At 44.6% G+C, this 17,278-nt stretch overlaps 2 protein-coding genes across 8 annotated transcripts in view; one reads left to right on the forward strand and one right to left on the reverse strand.

Moving 5' to 3' along the window:
* Positions 1-15,854, forward strand: part of ZBTB33 (zinc finger and BTB domain containing 33) — a 33,350-nt gene extending 17,496 nt beyond the window's left edge. The window contains exons 3-4 of one of the 2 annotated variants that reach the window (XR_011536218.1): positions 15,479-15,650; positions 15,757-15,854. Coding sequence is in view for 1 of the 2 variants with exons in the window: in XM_070606041.1 (XP_070462142.1) it covers positions 15,479-15,490 (12 nt within the window). In the remaining variant the exon portion in view is untranslated. Of the gene's footprint in view, positions 1-15,478 lie in introns of both variants that reach the window. The other variant, XM_070606041.1, reaches the window with a different exon arrangement.
* Positions 1-17,278, reverse strand: part of TMEM255A (transmembrane protein 255A) — a 46,942-nt gene that overhangs the window by 3,434 nt on the left and 26,230 nt on the right. For all 6 annotated transcript variants that reach the window (XM_070606042.1, XM_070606044.1, XM_070606046.1 and 3 more), the window contains 2 exons: positions 10,983-11,145; positions 5,553-5,696 (listed from right to left, as the gene is read on the reverse strand). In XM_070606042.1, coding sequence (XP_070462143.1) covers positions 5,553-5,696; positions 10,983-11,145 — 307 coding nt within the window. The remainder of the gene's footprint in view (positions 1-5,552; positions 5,697-10,982; positions 11,146-17,278) is intronic.

The raw sequence follows: 17,278 nt of genomic DNA on the forward strand, positions 1-17,278 counted from the left end.
ATCATTGCCTTGCTCCAGTGGTGGAGCATGGCTGAGGCCTGAAGACTGGAGGGACCTATAGGGATGGCAAGAGGGAGCAGGCCAGTTTAGGCTCTCAGAAAGAGCAAACATAAGCCAACGAACAGGACTGGAAAAGTACAATTTTCTGTTGTGTCTTAGCTCTAGGAGGAACTGGTATATTTAAAAAAAGAATCCACTTACACCAAAATTTCTCAAGAGTTTAAGTGCTGTTTGGAGAGGTCATGCCTTTGCTTTGTTCTGTTGGCCTGAGTCCGAGTAGATCATGTCATTTTTCCAGGCCTGGAGCAACCTAGAATCAGCCTTGACGTGAAGTTTCTGGAGCCTGAGACCAGTTGGCTGACTCTCCTTATCCCCAGTCCTGACCTCTGCACTCCTTAGAAAGGGATGGCCAGGTTTCTAGGTCTTGCTTCAGACCCTGAAATATCTGTCTCTTGCCACATAATGTTGGGACGGAGACAAGACTGCAGCTGCCATCACCCACCCTCCTCCCCGACCCCATCCATTGTTTCACCCTGAGTGAGGGAATGACGGGGTCATAGAAACTGCAGGGCCTTTAAAGGCAACACAACTTGAGGTAGTGGACTCCAGACAAGGCAGATTCCTTCCTAAAGTCTCGATTTTTTTCTCCTCCCTCCAGGAAGATATGCTTTCTTAAGACATCAGTATTGTGATTTCCTAGTTTTCCACTCCACATGTCAGAACTCTCCTTCTCCTTCTCTCCCTTCCTTCTCTTCTGTTGCTTTCCTCAACTAAGAACACTCTCCTCTTCACCAGAGAGGAGAGCAAAAACCCAGCAGGGACAAGATCTTTATGCCCAGGGATGCGGCACTCTGCCCTTCTAAATCCCGCTTCAGGATGGTGAGAGTCGGGAGGCCAGTTTTAGGTGTTCCCAGCCACAGAAGGGAGGGGCATGTTTCCTACAGTGGAGCTAAAGGCAGTTCTGTCCTGAGAGGCATCAAAGGCTTCTGTGGGCAGCAGCTGCTGTGGGTGGCAGTTGTACACTTTGATAATAAAAGGGGTGCTACAACGGCCTTCGGTTTTCACTTCTCAGTTTTGTGTTTGGGCCGTATTGGGGGCAAGGGGGTGGGATGATTCTCTCTTCCCTTTGAGGATGCTGGGAGTCTTAAGGATAAAATAGAAGGGCTCCTGGCAGAGCTAGGGAGATAACTGGCTGCAATCCACACACCCTTAGAGTTTGGGGCGAAAAAAAGGGCCCACAGTACCAGTGCATAGTTTCCTAGCAACAGGCAGGCACCTTGGGAAAGATTTAGCTTTGTTGCAGCTGGGGAGCTGGCCTAGTGAGTTTTGGTTCCTGCCTAAGAGTCGACTTTACTAATGGGACAGGCAGCTCAGAAGAACAGAGCTTTGAATCCTTGCACACCACAAAGCATGAAAAGCATGAAAAGCATCTAAATAGCCTCCCGCTGGGCCTAGTCAGCTCGAGCTTCCTGAGCTGCTTCTTAGAGGCTGGGGTGGCCTACAGGCTGACAGTGCTACAAGTGGAGCGCTACCTTTTCAGGACCCACACAGCTCTCCTCTCCCACCTTAGCCTGCCCCCTCTCTGCCAGATGGCTGACCCACACTCTTCAAGACCAAGGTGCATTTCCATCATGGCGTGCTTCTCTCTTCAGGAGTACTGTGAGGCAGGAACTCCGAAAAGAGCCCTGGAACTGACCTGGAGATAAATGTTACCAGCAAAAGATGCTGTGTCCCAAGGGTAAAATCCAGGATCTCTTGGTTCTTTGCATCCCCCCTCTGCTTCTGCCCCAGAAAGCAAAGCTAGGGGAGATGGAGAGAACAGCTGAAGAGGAAGAAAAAGGAGGGGGGATAAGAAACAAGGGAAAGGAGGATAAGAAAGGAAAAACTTGTCAGGAGAAGGAAAATAAAGAGAAAAAATTGAGTGGCAGCAGCAAAGCTTTCCATGGCTCTCAGCAACCCATGCCTTACACTGCCTCCCCCAGGACTAAAGCAATCCTTTCATGAAATGGGCTCAATTTATAATGGGTCATTTTCCGTGGCTAAGATGAAACCTGGTGTATTCTCACATGATTTAATAAAGACCATAAACAGAGGCACTTGCGTTTTGCATAGGCTGAGACTTTTGTTTTAGGCTAAACTTGGCAATTCACCAAATGGACAGAAAAAGGACTAGTCCATGGTTAGAGTGATGTAGGGGGACTGGCACAGTAGACCAGACTGGGAAGTATGGCTGGAATCCTTAAGGGGTTTACATAGAGCTACACTGGGTTCAATTTCCCAGCAAAAGTAGAAATTGATGCTACAGGATTTGGACTACTTGGCTGAAGCTGAGGTATGAGTAGTGAGGGAGGACATGAGTGTGAGGAACAAGAGAAGTGAGCATTGGGGAGATTAGCAAGGAGGCAAAGGTAGTCTCAGCTTATATCCTTCCTGCCTTGGGGGATGGGGCGTTCATTAGAAGGAAGAGTCCAATGTTTGAAAGAGTCCTGTTTCTCCAAACTCAGCACTCACAACATCCTTAGGGCCAGCTGACCAGACCCAAGTCCTCGCTCGAGTCTGACCACAAGAAACGCTTCCCAAGCTCCCTAACTGGACAGCTACCCTATAGGGGCATGACTTTGAGCGGTTAAAACAAAACACTGTAAATCTCTTTCCTCTTCCTTCTATCAGCTTCAGGGTAAAAAGTAAACAGAAGTCTTCAAACACAAAGTCACAGAAATAGTCCTATTTGGAAATGAACAGAATGAGGAAGTCATTCAGGAGAAAGTCTAGAAAGGTCAGTTTTCCTGCTATAATTTGGGTCCTTTTACAATCTGAGAAGAGTATAAGGGAGTTCTGGCTTTTTTTTTTTTTTTGGCACGTCTGTGCTTCTGATGATTTTACTGTCAGAGCTGGTGTACGTTTTGCTGACTGCTTTCTGTTTATCTGGGAACATAAGCAGATGTTCCCCCATCCTCTTGGCTTTCCTGGGTAAAGACTGGTATTTCCTCCTATGAGACTATAAGGGAATGGAAATTGGTAAACAAAAGAAAGCTCAACTCAAACACTAAAATGAAACACTGTTTAAGTTCTAGAGGAAAACAAATCACTTAAAAACATACCCCTCAAAACCCACACCATACAACTATAAAGTCTCCAAAAAGAAATGGAAAAGACAGCTTGCATCTAGGGAAAGAACCAGGAGATGCAGAAGAAGTGCCCCCGTAGCCCCTGGAGTGGGGAGCAATTTAGTAAGGTAATCAGCGAGAGCAAAGAGACCCTTTCTCAGTCATGATTCAGAAGCCCATAATTTAAACCAGTAGAAAGTATAAATATCCTAAAATTAACTGGGAAAAGAACCATGCTGCGCTCAGATTTACAGCTTCTCTCTCCAAAGACTTCCTCAAGCCAACCTCTGGAGTCAGACGGACCTGGATACAAATGCTTGTTCCTCCCCTTACCATCTCTGTGACTTTGGGGAAGTCACTTTCTCCATGACTCAGTCATCTCATCTTAAAAATGGCAATGACAAGAGTATTTCCCTCAAAGGACTAAATGAGATGACATATGTAAAGCATTTAGCATGATGCTTGGTCCACAGTAAGTGCTCAATGACTAGGAGCCGTTATTAAAAAGTAGAGGCTTCCACAAATCCCTGCAGCCCTGCTCGAAGCCCACCGTGCAGGTTTGGGCTTGGTGGCTAGATCTGGATCCCTTTGCTGAGTTAGCTACCTTGTTGCTGGGTTTCCATAGCACTCTGTGTGATAGTCGATTTACTTTTTTGTCCCCACTGCTGTGCCCCGACTACTCCTCCTCAAGTCCCCAGACTGCTCTCTTAATGCAGGGCCTATGTCTCATTCAATCTCTATATCCGCAGCTCCTAGCACACAGCCTGGCACATGGGAACGCAGAGTCAACATTGAACTGAAACCAACAGCCTGAGTCACCATTGGCACGGTCGGTCTTGTTTTCATCCCTGGGGTAGTGTTCGAATGAGGAATGATGCAAAGAGAGATGGCTGCATACCCTAAAGAGGGGCTTCCTAACTTAGATTTTGCAGCAACCATCACTACTTCAGGGATTTATTTTAAAGTGAAAATTCCTAAAATCAATATGATCAATAACATTTACTTCGATATAAAAAAATGGTGGCAGCCCTTGGGCTGGACCCATGTGTGGCCCCTCTATCCCAGGATGACTTTTCATTATAGGGGCCCCAAGAGAATGGTGACCCTCTTTGTGTGAGCTTCAACATCCTTGCAGTCTCTTAGAGGATTCCTTTTTTGCCTCTGTCACTACTGAAATTGTCTATGCCAGTTTCTAACATATTTGTGTTTTCTAGTCTGTATCACTGGTTTGGGTAACAAGTTCCCTGGCTTGTCTACCTGTGAATACAGTAGGCTTTACACCAAGTTCTAACATCATTTTTTCCAAGCTTTAATGGACGCCTTGTTCTGGTACTGTATTTTATAACAGTGAACAAGTCCATGTTCACACTATATATGTTACTATTGCAATGTAGTGTCCTCAACTTCCCCAAACAGTATCCAAACCAAACAAAACTGCACTTTATTCAACTACGTGGGACTTTTCAGTTTCAACTATTTTGTTAATCTGCAGCTGAAATTAGGTTGCCCAAGGGCTTTGTACTTCTAAACTGGCTAGTTAATTGGAAGCACCCCCAAACAGTCATGCTTTTATGTCCCCTTGGAGCATTCATGGGCTCTTAGTCAATAGAAGCAAATTCAGTATGAGCTTCCCTCCCTTAAAAGGTATTTCCTTTGGTCCCCAAATTTTGAATTAACCAGATTTTAGTGTAATCCCAGTCTTCCATGGTCAAGGCTTTACAATCACTGTAAATGCCTAAAAGACGATTTTGTTTATTTTCCTGAAGTGCCTAGTCCAGTGTCTGCACACAAAGAATTCCTTTTAATTAAGTGCCTTTTACGGTTTTCTTTTTCTGTGCTTAGTCTCAGCTCAAAAGGAAAAGGGGAAAGTGCAAATTTGGTAACAGTATTTCTGACCCATGTGCTAACAAGGGAAAAAATGGGAGGGGGGGTGTTATAAAAAATGTTTTCTCTGTGTAGTCCTAGTTAGTAAGTCTGGAGAAAAGGCAGGTGCTTCTTCCTCATTACAGATTTGATCCAAACCTTTGTGTGGCTCAGAATGCCCTTGTGCTAAGGAATAGGACTAGGTCTCTCCCTGTGGCAGAGGAATAGAAAAAGTCACTGTTAAACAGGACAGGGGTCCACATAATGTACTGGTGAGTACCATCTTCTCTTTGGTTTAGGTCAAGGCAATTTGGGACACCTTGATCCTATCTCCTTCTTTCCCCTTTTCATCCATCTCTCTGTTTCTTCTCTTGTGTCTTTCCCACCCTCCCCATCTCTCCAATCATTGCCTGCCTACATAGTCCTTAAGCTAGTCACTGGTACCCACAGGCTGCTAAAGGCCATCAGAGATAGAGAGCCCGGTTACCTCATACATATTAGTGTGGTTCCATAATTAGGGAGAGAATAAGAGCATGAGCCAGAGCAAGGGTAACGGAGAGTTCTTTTTCTCTCAAAACCTACCTGAAAGTCATAAGCAGAATATGGTGGCAGGTGAGGAGGGCTATGGTAGTAGGTATTGTAGGATGCCACTTGAGGACGAGCATAGTAAGAAACAGTTGGATGGGAATTTTCAACAGAACAGTTCAGTGCTGGGAGAGTTGGGTTCTGCAGAAAAACACAAGTAAGAAACAACATAAACGTTCACCCCTAGGAGAATGTTTAAATCAGCTGTGGTACATCCATACTATGGAATACCATGTCGCTATTGATAAACAATGATGTGGAATTATGTTTAGTGACAGAGAAAGTTGTCCAGGATAAATTGTTAAGTTAAAAACAAAAAGCAAGCCATCGGCAAAAGTATGAAGACAATAAAAAGATGGGTGGTTGCCAGGCGTTGGGGTTGTGGGCAGGGATGAACAGGCAGAGCACAGAGGATTTTTAGGGCAGTGAAACTACTCTGCGTGATACCATAATGATGGGTACGTGTCATTATACACTTGTCCAAACCCATAGAATGTACAACGCCAAGACTGAACCCTAAGGTAAACTATGGACTTTGGGTGATTATGATGTGTCAATGTAGGGTCATCCTTGGTAACAAATGTACCACTCTGGCGGGGAATGTTGATAATGAGGGAGGCCGTGCCTGTGTGGGGGAAGGGGGTGTATGGGAAATCTCTGTATCTTCCTCTCAATTTTGTCGTGAACCTAAAAATGCTCTAAAAAAAATAAAGTCTTTAAGAAAAAGAAGCCACCATGTTATACTAATATAGCATGATTCCAATTTATATAAAAATAAAGGCCTAGATAATTATATATGTATGTATGTTTGTAAATGAAAAGAAGTTAATCTGGAAAGATTCCCAACAAACTGTTAACTCTGGTTATCTCCGGGAAAGGGAGTAGTATTAGGAGGTAAATGGGGATGCCTCTCTTTCTATTACATAGCCGAAGATTTTATAATGTATATTACTTGTGTCATTTTCCCCCAACTTATTTCAAAAAATTCAAACCTATACAAAAGTTGAAGTCATTTATTTAGATAATTTTTAAAAACAAAAAAGAAAAAGAACAAAATAAGATACAAAATGTCAAATAGACAAGGCCGAACAGGCTACTGCTCTTGCTGTGGCAGAAATGTGATGAATCACAAAGAGTTTGTAAAAGACGTGAGGATTCTTGCAGATTCCAACATTGCTAAGGAACTCTCATGCAAAGATGAAGGGTACTTATTCTCCTCAGCCCTGTAGGCTGGAGGCAAAACCCTAGTAGTGCACAGAAACCATGAAAGACTAAGCAGTGTACATTGATTTTTTTTTTTGGCAAACAAAACAATGGAGAAAGAATTTAATATAATTTTTGCAACTTGGTGGTATGTGTAGCCCATCAAGGGTTAAAGCTAATCTCACCCAGGATGGAAGTCCTGCTCTCAACAGGGCCAAAGCACTACTCAAGGAAGTCACCATTGCTCATTAGTTCCCAAGCAGGACTGTGCTTTGTACCTTATGAGCACCACATGGATCAAGGTGTGGGCTAAATGTTTTTGCCATTTTCCATGTCATTGATGCTTCCTCCATTCGTGTGGATGATTGAGAGCTGTCTGCAAGATCAATGTGTCTTGTTTCTGGTACATAGCTACTCCGCATTAACAGAGAGCAGAAGCTTCCTCTCAAGGGATGACAATGTGTGGGCAGGCTTTGGCAGTGGCACAGGCAACTATGTTGAGGTGTTGGCAGGGGAAACTCCCTTCCAGCAAGTTTCAACACAGTTCTGTTGCTCTCTTCCTGGGAGTGGGTTACTGTTTACATCTCTAGGAGGTTTGAAGAGCTACAAACCTCAGTCATTACGATGCAGCTCACAGACAACCAGAGAAATGTTTGTCAACCTCTCTACTGTGTGGGAGAGGGCTGAGATCTTGACCATTCCAAGGGCTGGCTCGCTTTACAGAGGAAGAATGCTCAGAAGTGCGCTTACCTCTCTACCAGAATTCTAAGAAGAAATTTCATCCCTGAGGAAGGCCTAGAAATCATGCTCCCTTGGCCTTCTGTCAATTAAAAACACACCCTCCAGCTCTTGCAAAATGAAACCAGTTCTTCTATGCGAATAAACTAAGCCTAACCATAGAGAAATAATCACACAATGTAAATTATATCTACAAAAGTTTTTGTGTGTTCAGCGAGGCCAGGGGTCAGGATAATATTCGAAAGGAAGTTGACTATTATAGAGAAAGAAACACAAGAAGAAGATTGAATAAGCACAGGAAAGCCACAGAAGAGAAGAGAGTCAAGGGCTGAGGATGTAGAGAGAATGGACAGGGCAGTCCCTCTCTATCCAGGGAGCAAAAGGGAGATGAAGTGAGGAGTTGGGCGGGGAAGGAGCAAAAGAGATGCCCCCAAATAATGGTCTGGTTATGTTTTAAATCAATAATTCTGATTTTACAATAAATTTGGGCTCTGTCTCTATTTGTGTGTGCATATAGGAGTATGTGTGTATTTCTGTTAAAATTCAGGGGCTTAAGTTATGAGAACCCCCATTATTGATCAGGAGCATTCTGAGTTCCACTGAAACAAAAGGTTACTAGGTAGCACAGGAAATGGTAAAAGCAATCTTGCCTGGACAAAACTGAGTCTATTCTGAGACAGTGATTGTGGACTTTGGAAAGAATGCCACTTTTATTCCTCCCCACTTTACTTCAAACCAGAGAAACCAATTAGGAGAAAATTGGCAAGATATAATCACTTTTTAAAGATTCATCTCAAATCTTTATATCTTTGGTCAACGAACACTTCTTAAAGGTCCTTTTCATCAAGCACCTCTAGTCAGGGAATGAAGACGTCCTTTTTCCTTTCAGGATCCCACAACTCTGGAAATGGTGACTTTTAGCTGACCCTATTGAAGGCTGCCAGCTCACAGTCCTTGGCTCCTGTCCTCACTCCCTAGGAATGGCTTTCATCAGCCAGCACCCCTGGGCCTCCCTGCAGACCCCAGGGCATTCTACTCAGGGAGGAGGCACACCACCAGTCACTAGCCACATCTGGACCTAGGCCAAAGACTGGCTCAGCTGGTTGATGTTCTAGGATTTTCTACACCATGTAGAAATTTTAATAAAGTGACCTAAGTAATGGCTCCTCCTTGGTGCCCCCATCTTATACTCTCACTGGTGTTCTCTCACCTCATGAATCAAATATCTTGCCCCTTGATCTTTGCTTTCATCTTTCATTTTCCTCACTGGTCCTGCATTGAGCTCCTAGGCTTGGCATTTGATGATGCTCAGTACTTCCCTTGCTCTCCTTCTTTACTTTTAAAGAAGCTCCCAACAGAAACATCTCACTTTTAATTTTTTTTAATTAAGCAACTAAACAAAGGAGGTAATGTCTGTTGAAACACTTGTACAACCAGAAAGGGCAATCCAAATGGTAGTTAGGGGAAGCTGGAATGGAGTCAAAAGAGCAAAGGCTCTGGCATCTGACAAACCTGGGCTCCAGTCCCAGCTCTGCTATTTAGCTCTGGGCAAGTGACTTGACCTCTGCTGGCCTGTTTCCTCATCTGTTAAGTGGGGGCAGTAATACTTACCTCACAAGGTAGTAGTACTGGTGAGGAGTGAAAAGCCCTTTATAGAGAGTAAAAGGCCATTACTGTCACCTCTCACAACAGATCATCAACAGACCCCATTTTCCCATAGAGATCAAAGGTCACAGTGGAATTAAGAGTCCAGAAATAAACTTACACATCAATGGTCAACTGATTCTTGACAAAGGTCCTTGCAGGAACCCCACGGAGCCTACCAAGTAGCCACTACCCACTCCATGTGTGCATCAGGGTAGCTCTGCCACCCAAATCTGAAAGCTCTAGAACAATTCAGAGAACTCTTAACACCTGTCCTGATGTCCCGTCTCCTCAACTGGCCAACCTGGGAGCTTCTCTTCCAGCCAGAGCGGGTCAGATGCTACACATTGCCTCTGCTTTCACCTGCCCCCTGGGGAACATCTCCAAGAACAAAGGGCATTCTTTTCTACAAAGAAGCCCCAACCCAGAAACAGTTTTTCCAAAGCTCTCTCACCCCAAAGCTCCCTCAGGCCCAAACTTACAGGAAATCCTTCTCCCTCTGAAGGCCCCACCTATGTTGATGCTTCCGTCACTCCTCAGTGCTTGGGCTTTCCAGAGTGAGAGGAGGGGCAAGAGAATGAGAAATCCGTGTATGAGAGAAGGAGAGAAAAAGAGACAGACAGACAGACTGGGTGTGAGCAGGGAAGGATTTCTCTGGGCTTGGGTTCACCAGCAGGAACACTCAATACTTCCAGTCAACCAGGTTCTGCTGGGGACTTGCTGCCCGAAACTGCAGTTTTTTTCCCCCTGTCCTGCCCCACCTTTCACTTTCCATCACTAACCCTTTTGACAGTCCAGGGTCAAATTACAAACTGCCTTTCAGGTTTCTGTTCCTCAGGGACCTCAAAATGGGACAGAAACAGCCAAGGGCCTAGGGGATATCTGCCTCATTTCTAGGGTCAAAGGAAAACCCCTTTTAGGCACAAAATAATTCCCTAAACACATGTGGGACATTCCTTTAAAGCAGTGGTACTCACCCCTGGCTGCAGATCAGAATCACCGGGGCTTCAACTTAGACCAATTACGTCAGACTTTCTGGAGGAGGGGCCCAGGTTTTCTTAAGCACCTCAGGTGACTCTATTCTATTAGGAAGCCAGGTTGACAACGGGAGCTCTAAAGCTATTATCTCCATAATTTGAGTTCAAGGTTTATTAAATAAGCAAATAAATACTTAGAAATGCTTTAAAAGCAAAAGAAAAAAGGAGCCCACTATTATGGAGCACCTACTGGGTGCTGAGTCCTGGTGTGCCTTCACAAACACACATGAATACGGAAGAGTTGAAAGGGAGGATAGGGAACGCGGGGAGGCTGATACTGAGGTGGAGGTTGAGGCCAAGACCTGGCAAGCTTAGCCTAGAAGTGGCCCTTCAAATGCAGAAAAAAAAGAGTCCAGATGCTCTTTCTGGAGAAACTCCAGGATGGAATTCCTAGGGAGAGGGAGAATAGCATTACTCTTACTTGTAGCTAAAAACCCTCTTTCTTTCCATTTCTCCCAAAGTCTGTTAGGGAAAAAGGTTTCTCCTAAAAGGGAGTGGGGAGTATGAAAGGCTACGTTTACATAACCAGTGTGAACAGGAGAATTGAGAACACTTCTCCCTCCCCAACGCGCCCCTAGAACGTGCCACAAGAACACAGGCAACCCATGGTAACAAGAAATATTTGCAGACTGATGGTATGACCTGGCTCCCTCAACTTGAGATATTTGAAGGCAGCTACACTCTTGAAGCAATTGCTTCTGATTCTTCCCTTCACAACATGGGTCCCCATTGCTCCCAACCTCCTAGCCTTGACCAGGCTCCAGATAGGGGCCTGTGTGGAATGGAAGATCAGTTCATTCCTTACCATATCCTTAAAGCCTCCAAGGACAGCGGCAGTGATGATGCCCAGGAACAGCCCAACGATGTTGAGGATGGTGGCAGACCAGAGCAGGTGGTAGAGGTGGATGATATCCTGGCAGCTGCTGACATCGATGTACTCGTAGTACCCACCAGTGATCTCCACACGGCTGGACAGGGAGAAGCACACTCTAGTCAGTCCCCAGGGAGCAGGCTGTCCCCTAGGGCTTTGGCTACCATGCAACTCAGCAAAAAGATTGGCAGGTGGGGAGCTATCATAAGGGACATCATAGCCATGAACGTGCTCGGGGAGCAAGACACTACAATAAATCAAAGTGATTGCTCTTTATCAAAAAAGAGAAAACCGCTCCTACCTACCAGAGAAACACATCATCACTAACACTAATCCTAGATAACATTTATTGACACTTGCTGTGTGCTAGGCACAGCGTCATTTTACATATATGAATTCATTAAATCTGCACTGTCTAATAGGGTAGCTACTAGTCACATGTGGCTATTTAAATTTAAATTAATTCAAATTAAGAAAAATTTAAAAAATTCAGTTCTTCAGTCTCACCAGCAACATGTTAAGTGCTCAACAGCCACACTTCTAAGGGCCCCACTAGTGGCTGGTTACTGTACTGGACAGAGCAGATTACAGACTATTTCCGTTGTCGCAGAAAGTTCTATTAGACAGTACTGCATATCCTTACAGTAGCCTGTGAGCTTGGTACTATCACCATTCCTGTTCTATAGATGAAAAACCTAAAGCACAGAGTGGTTAGGAACTTGCTCAGGTCATAAGTGGTAAAGCTGGGATCTAAATTTAGGCTTCAAAGATTTCAGTGTTTCCTCTTTCAAAACAAAACACAACACAACAACAAACAAACAAAAAACAATGTCCCAATAAAGATCTAAGCTGAGTTGCTGCACAAAACCCGAATATCACCTCCTCGGAGAGGCCTTCCATGGCCACTCTGTCCAAAGACACCTTCCCCTCCTACCCAGCCCAGTCACTCTCTATCACATTGCTTGCTATGGATTGAATTATGTCCCCCTCCAAAATTCATATGTTGAAGCCCCAACTCCCAGTGTGACTGAATTTGGAGAAGGACTTTTAGGAGGTAATTAAGGTTAAATGAGGTCATAAGGGTGGGGCCCTAATCTGACAAGATTGGTGGCATTATAAAAAGTGGAAGAGAGAGTGCGAGATCTCTCTCTCCATACCGCACACTGAGGAAAGGCCACGTGAGCACACAGCAAGAAGGTGGCCGTCTGCAAGCCAAGGAGAGAGCCCTCCCCAGAACTCGACTATGCTGGCACCTCTATCTCAGACTTCCTGTTTCCAGAATTATGAGAAAATAAATGCCTATTGTTTAAGCCACCCAGTCTATGGTATTTTGTTATGGCAGCCCAAGCTGACTAACACATTTCCCTTCTTTAATTCTTCTGTAGCACTCATTCCTTACTAACGTGTCTGCTTCACTACTGTCTATCTCCCCAACTTGAATGTGAGCTCTATGAGGACAGCGACTTGATTCGTTTTGTTCACTGTTGGGCCTGACACATAGTTGGTGCTACATAAATACCTGCTGAATTACATGAAAGTTCCTGTCCTCCTGGATGTTGCAAACTAGTTTACAAGTTCGCCCCTGGAATCTATAATGAATCTCAAACACTGCGATTCTTAAAACTAAAGTCACAACCAAATACCCTGGCATCAGGATGGTTATTACATGTGACTCCCCTGCTATAAGAACACTGAAATGAAAAAGAGAAAAATTAAAAGTTAACCTCCAGGAACCGGCCTGGTGGTGCGGCAGTTAAGTGTGCACTGTCCACTTCGGCGGCCCAGGGTTCACCGGTTCAGATCCCGGGTGCGGACATGGCACTGCTTGGCAAGCCATGCTGTGTTAGGCGTCCCACATATAAAGTAGAGGAAGATGGGCATGGATGTTAGCTCAGGGCCAGTCTTCCTCAGCAAGAAGAGGAGGATTGGCAGCAGTTAGCTCAGGGCTAATGTTCCTCAAAAAAAAAAAAAAAGCGAACCTCCAAAATGAATCAGGGAGGAATTATTCACACAAGAAAGACTTTTAAACCTTACAGATGGATTTCTCTTAGGATCCTTTAAAATCAGTGTTTCTTTAAGGAATTGCAATCAGTGTGGTTACAGGACAGACTGCATCAGAATCACCTGTGTTTGTGTGTATGCGTGCCTGCCTGTATGTTCAGTGTATTATTTGTGTGCCTGTGGGTGTCTCTGTGTGTGTGTATTCACCTTTGAGAAAGAGATGTTAAACATGCAGATTCCTAGGCCCAGCCCCAGTCCTACTGAATCTGGCAGAATCTCTTGGGGTGAGGCTGTAGAATCTGTGTTAACAAGCTCACTGATATTGGAGACCCATTGTTTTAAATAGTAAGCTTCCATAGTAGAATTTTAAAGGTGTTTCAATTCATCAGAATTTGAATGGGATTTCAGTATTTTTAAGAACACAGCTGAAGAGATCACCCACAAGCATACATTGTCTCCTATTAGTGGGCACTGTACTCAGTCCTGGGGATGGTGCAGGGAGGATGCCCAGATAACTTACTGCCCAAAAAAACGGCCCAGCTGTACAAAGACTATCCCCTGAAAAGGGCAGGCCTGTGTGCAGGGGTGAGTGTGGGATTGCAGGGGCACAGGAGAGGCTTGAGAGTCAGCTTCTGACTTCCTCAAATTATCTTTGCCTACCTCCTAATTCACTGAAGACAGGCTAGTAGTACCTATGGCTAGGCGGTATGGCATAGCAGACTCTGGAGTTGTACTGCATTTGAACTCCGGCTCTGTCACTTATTTGCTGACTGACTCTGAGTAACTTTCTTAACCTCTCTGAGCCTGGAGGATTTAATGAGAGAATGCATGAAAGCAGTACTCCAGCACATTATAAGAGCCCCCAGCAAAACTTGTAGCTATATTTTTTTCCCTTCTAAGAGCTTGTCTCTGGACATGATTCAAACCCTTGAATCTTGTTCTTAAAGGCATTAATGCTTTACTGTCACAGACCACACCATGGAGATAGGTTAGTAGTTTGTTTAAAATACTCAGTAATTGTAGAGAATATACGTTTGGTTTCCGTTTGAGCAGGTTCAGCAGCTACTGAAATACTTTTTACCGAAGTGTGAAGCAAAAGAATGCTCATACTTAAATCTGGTTTAGGGCTTAGCAAATTAATGCAGTTTGTTTCTGTTTGAGATTCATGATTCCATTTGGTTCAGTCTCTGGGCAGAGCTTCCTCTGAAACTCCATCTTTAGCATTCTCACTGCTCCCACCCTCAAGCCTCCATGACTGCAGGGCCCTCCTGCCAGACCCCACCATTGCCTAATTAAGCTTCCTAAAATATTTTTAATACTAAGTCATTCATTTAATCAAAACCCTTCAATGGCTCCCCATTACCTTCTGGGAAAAGTGTCCAAATTCCTCAGTCTGTCATAATCTGACTCCAAAATGGACTCCACATTTCAACTAGGCTGGAGTCCTCAGAAGCCCCACATTGGCCGTGCTAGGTACTTATTCCAAATCTTTGCCCAGATTTCTCTCCCTGCATGGAAGATACTGCCTTCTGTTTTCTGCCTGTCCTAATCTCCCCCACTGCTCAAAGCTTCAATACTCACCTCTCTACTGCCTTCTTCAGGGATTCCAGTGCCCATTCATTAGCTTTCCCCTGGACTCCCACAGCCTCAGACAGTTTGTTCTTCTTAGTTTGGCACTTTGTATGTCAATAATTCAGTAATTTATTTAATCCAATGTTTACTGAGTGCCTACTCAAAGCTGAGTACAGTGCTGGGTGCTGAAGCTACGACCAAGGCGAAGGCGGACATGATGTCTCTGTCTAATTGTAACTTCCTAAGGGCAAGGGTCATCTCTTATACTTCTTTTATGTCTCCCTCACTACCTAGTACAGTGGTAGAAACATGATAGGTCATCAATAGATACTTGGTGAATGAGTAATTGAGTTCAAAGACTGATCATTGCATTGATCATGAGATTGATTACCCAATATGGGCTTTCACCCCCTTGCTCTCAACTTACTGGGTGTGCCTGGAGAAACAGATAACCTTTCTGTGTTTCAGTCCCCATTAACAAAGTAGGAGGCAACAGATCTTGAATAAGGCAGAAGGGCATCCTTCTGCTTTTCAGTAGGGGCCTGTAACCATTCACCAACTCTTGGTGGACAGGCAGTGGCAATGGACAACCTCTGTGTACATCTCTCTCACTATATGTATTCTGTGTATCAGTCTAAAACCCCCTCCCCACAATCCCCCCTGGTAAACTGAATTCCTTAAGGGCAAAATTATGTTTTATTGATACCTATTCTTCTAGAACAGTCCCTGGCACATAGTGGGAGCTCAATAAAAGTTTGCCAAAGGGAGGAATGAATGAAAGTAAGCTATCATCTTTCATTTTATTACCAGCTGAAGCAGTTCACAAACCACCTCCCATTTCCTTTCATTTCCTTTAGGTCACACACTGAAAACCAGTGATATTGACTTGACCTCTCAAAGCTGAGTGAAGTACTCTGAAAGGCAGCTGCTGAGGAGCTGTGTCCTCGAGAAAGCCACCTTCCTGCACAAGGCTAAATGGAATCATCTAAGTTCGGCATTAAAACCTCACTGTCCCTGACGTCAAAGAAGGTCTGTGGGTTTGTGGGGACAGTAGAAGCCCTGTTTCCGTAGCACTGTACAAATGACTGCCTGATGTTTTTGTTCCCACTTTTTTTTTTCTTGGCCTCCTTTCCAGGAAATGGACTGGAGGAGCTGGCAATTGATTAAAAATAGGCTTCGTGTGAGGAAAACAAATATGCATTCGGCAAAATTAAAGTCTCTGTGCCTCAGAAAGCTTGTTGCTAGCTATATTTAGGCCTGGAGTTTAGGCCTCTCCGGTGCCGGCTGGAAAAAGCCTCGGGTCAAGGAAAATCTTTTCCCTCTATTGTAGGATTGTCGCCTTTTAAGTCTCACGGCCTTGGTTTATGACTTAATGGGATTGTTTCCTGATGAAAAGCTCAAGTGGCTCTGCCCTTGAATCTTAGCACTACAGACTTGGGAACAGCCTTGCTTGCTGCCCAGGGCTGGCCTCCAAGCATCAGGTACGCAAGAAACTTTTCCAGGCTTGAAGATCTTTAGGGTCAGTGTCCCCATGACCCCTCTTAGTTGCCTAGTCCAATATTTTATTTTCCTGGTAAAAAGGATGTTCCTCTTTTTGTTCCTTTTCAACAAATGTTACTTCCTTTTCATCAGGTCTTTACTCATGCCCAGTCCTGTGCTGGGGCCTTGGGATATAGATAAGATTAAGTCATGTTCGCTGCCTTTAGGGAGCCCAGAGTTTAGCACAGCACATCATAAAATTCCTTTAGAGCCTTAAAGACAATACTGGCATAACTTGCTTTAAGAAAATAAGAAAGTCAGTTATGAAGTTCAGATTGACAGGAAGATAAATTGGGCTTGAGTCTCCACTTTCAGAAAAACATTCACCTGAGGGCTCAGCTAAATGGAATTTAAAGTAGGATATAGTTTGTTCAAACCTTCAGAAACATACCTAATTGCAGAGAGAAGGTGTGTTTGTAAGGAATCACTTAGCCCTCTCAGCGAGCCTCCTCTCTCCTTCTCTGATCTCAGGCCTGTTTCTGGCCAGCTCCCAGCTCCCACCCCAGGAGGCCATGAAATGGGAAAGGAGAGGGGAGCAGGCCAGAGGAGGCGGGAGAGCAGTAAGAAGAATGGAGGACCATGTCAAGAGGAGAGGGGAGGTAAAAAGAGAGGGAGAGACAGAGCAGGGGAGAGAGGGATAAGGAGAGGCAAGAGGAAAGATAGCAAAATAACCCTAATTCCCCTAGGACCTATTTTACATTCCTTTGATCATTTTGGAAGGATGGGCTCAGGAAGTGCAATTACAGCCAGCTCTCAGTCACTGCTGCTAAGGAGGGAAGTCCTTTACAAGTGTTAGTTATTATTACAACATGAATAATTGAACCTCCCAGATAATCCCCAAATCTCATTTGAGTCTTTAAGTTGGCTTCCTCCGCTGCCAGACCTTTTCAAGAAATGAGACTGGTGCTAGCGAAGAAGGTAAAGGACTGGTGTAAGTTCCCACTCCTTTCCTCCCTGCCTACAGTCAGGTCTTAATCCTCAAACCAGAGGATCCCTAATACTGAGAGTAGGGAGAGTGGGTGAGGAGGAGGTCGTATCCATCTAACCCCTTTCCGTCTAGCTCCATCCAGGCCCTTCTACCAACTCCTCCCGTCCTCCCTCCGTCTCCTGGCCCTCAG

This window comes from Equus przewalskii, chromosome X (assembly GCF_037783145.1).
Source record: "Equus przewalskii isolate Varuska chromosome X, EquPr2, whole genome shotgun sequence".
In the NCBI taxonomy this organism is placed as follows: Eukaryota; Metazoa; Chordata; class Mammalia; order Perissodactyla; family Equidae; genus Equus; species Equus przewalskii.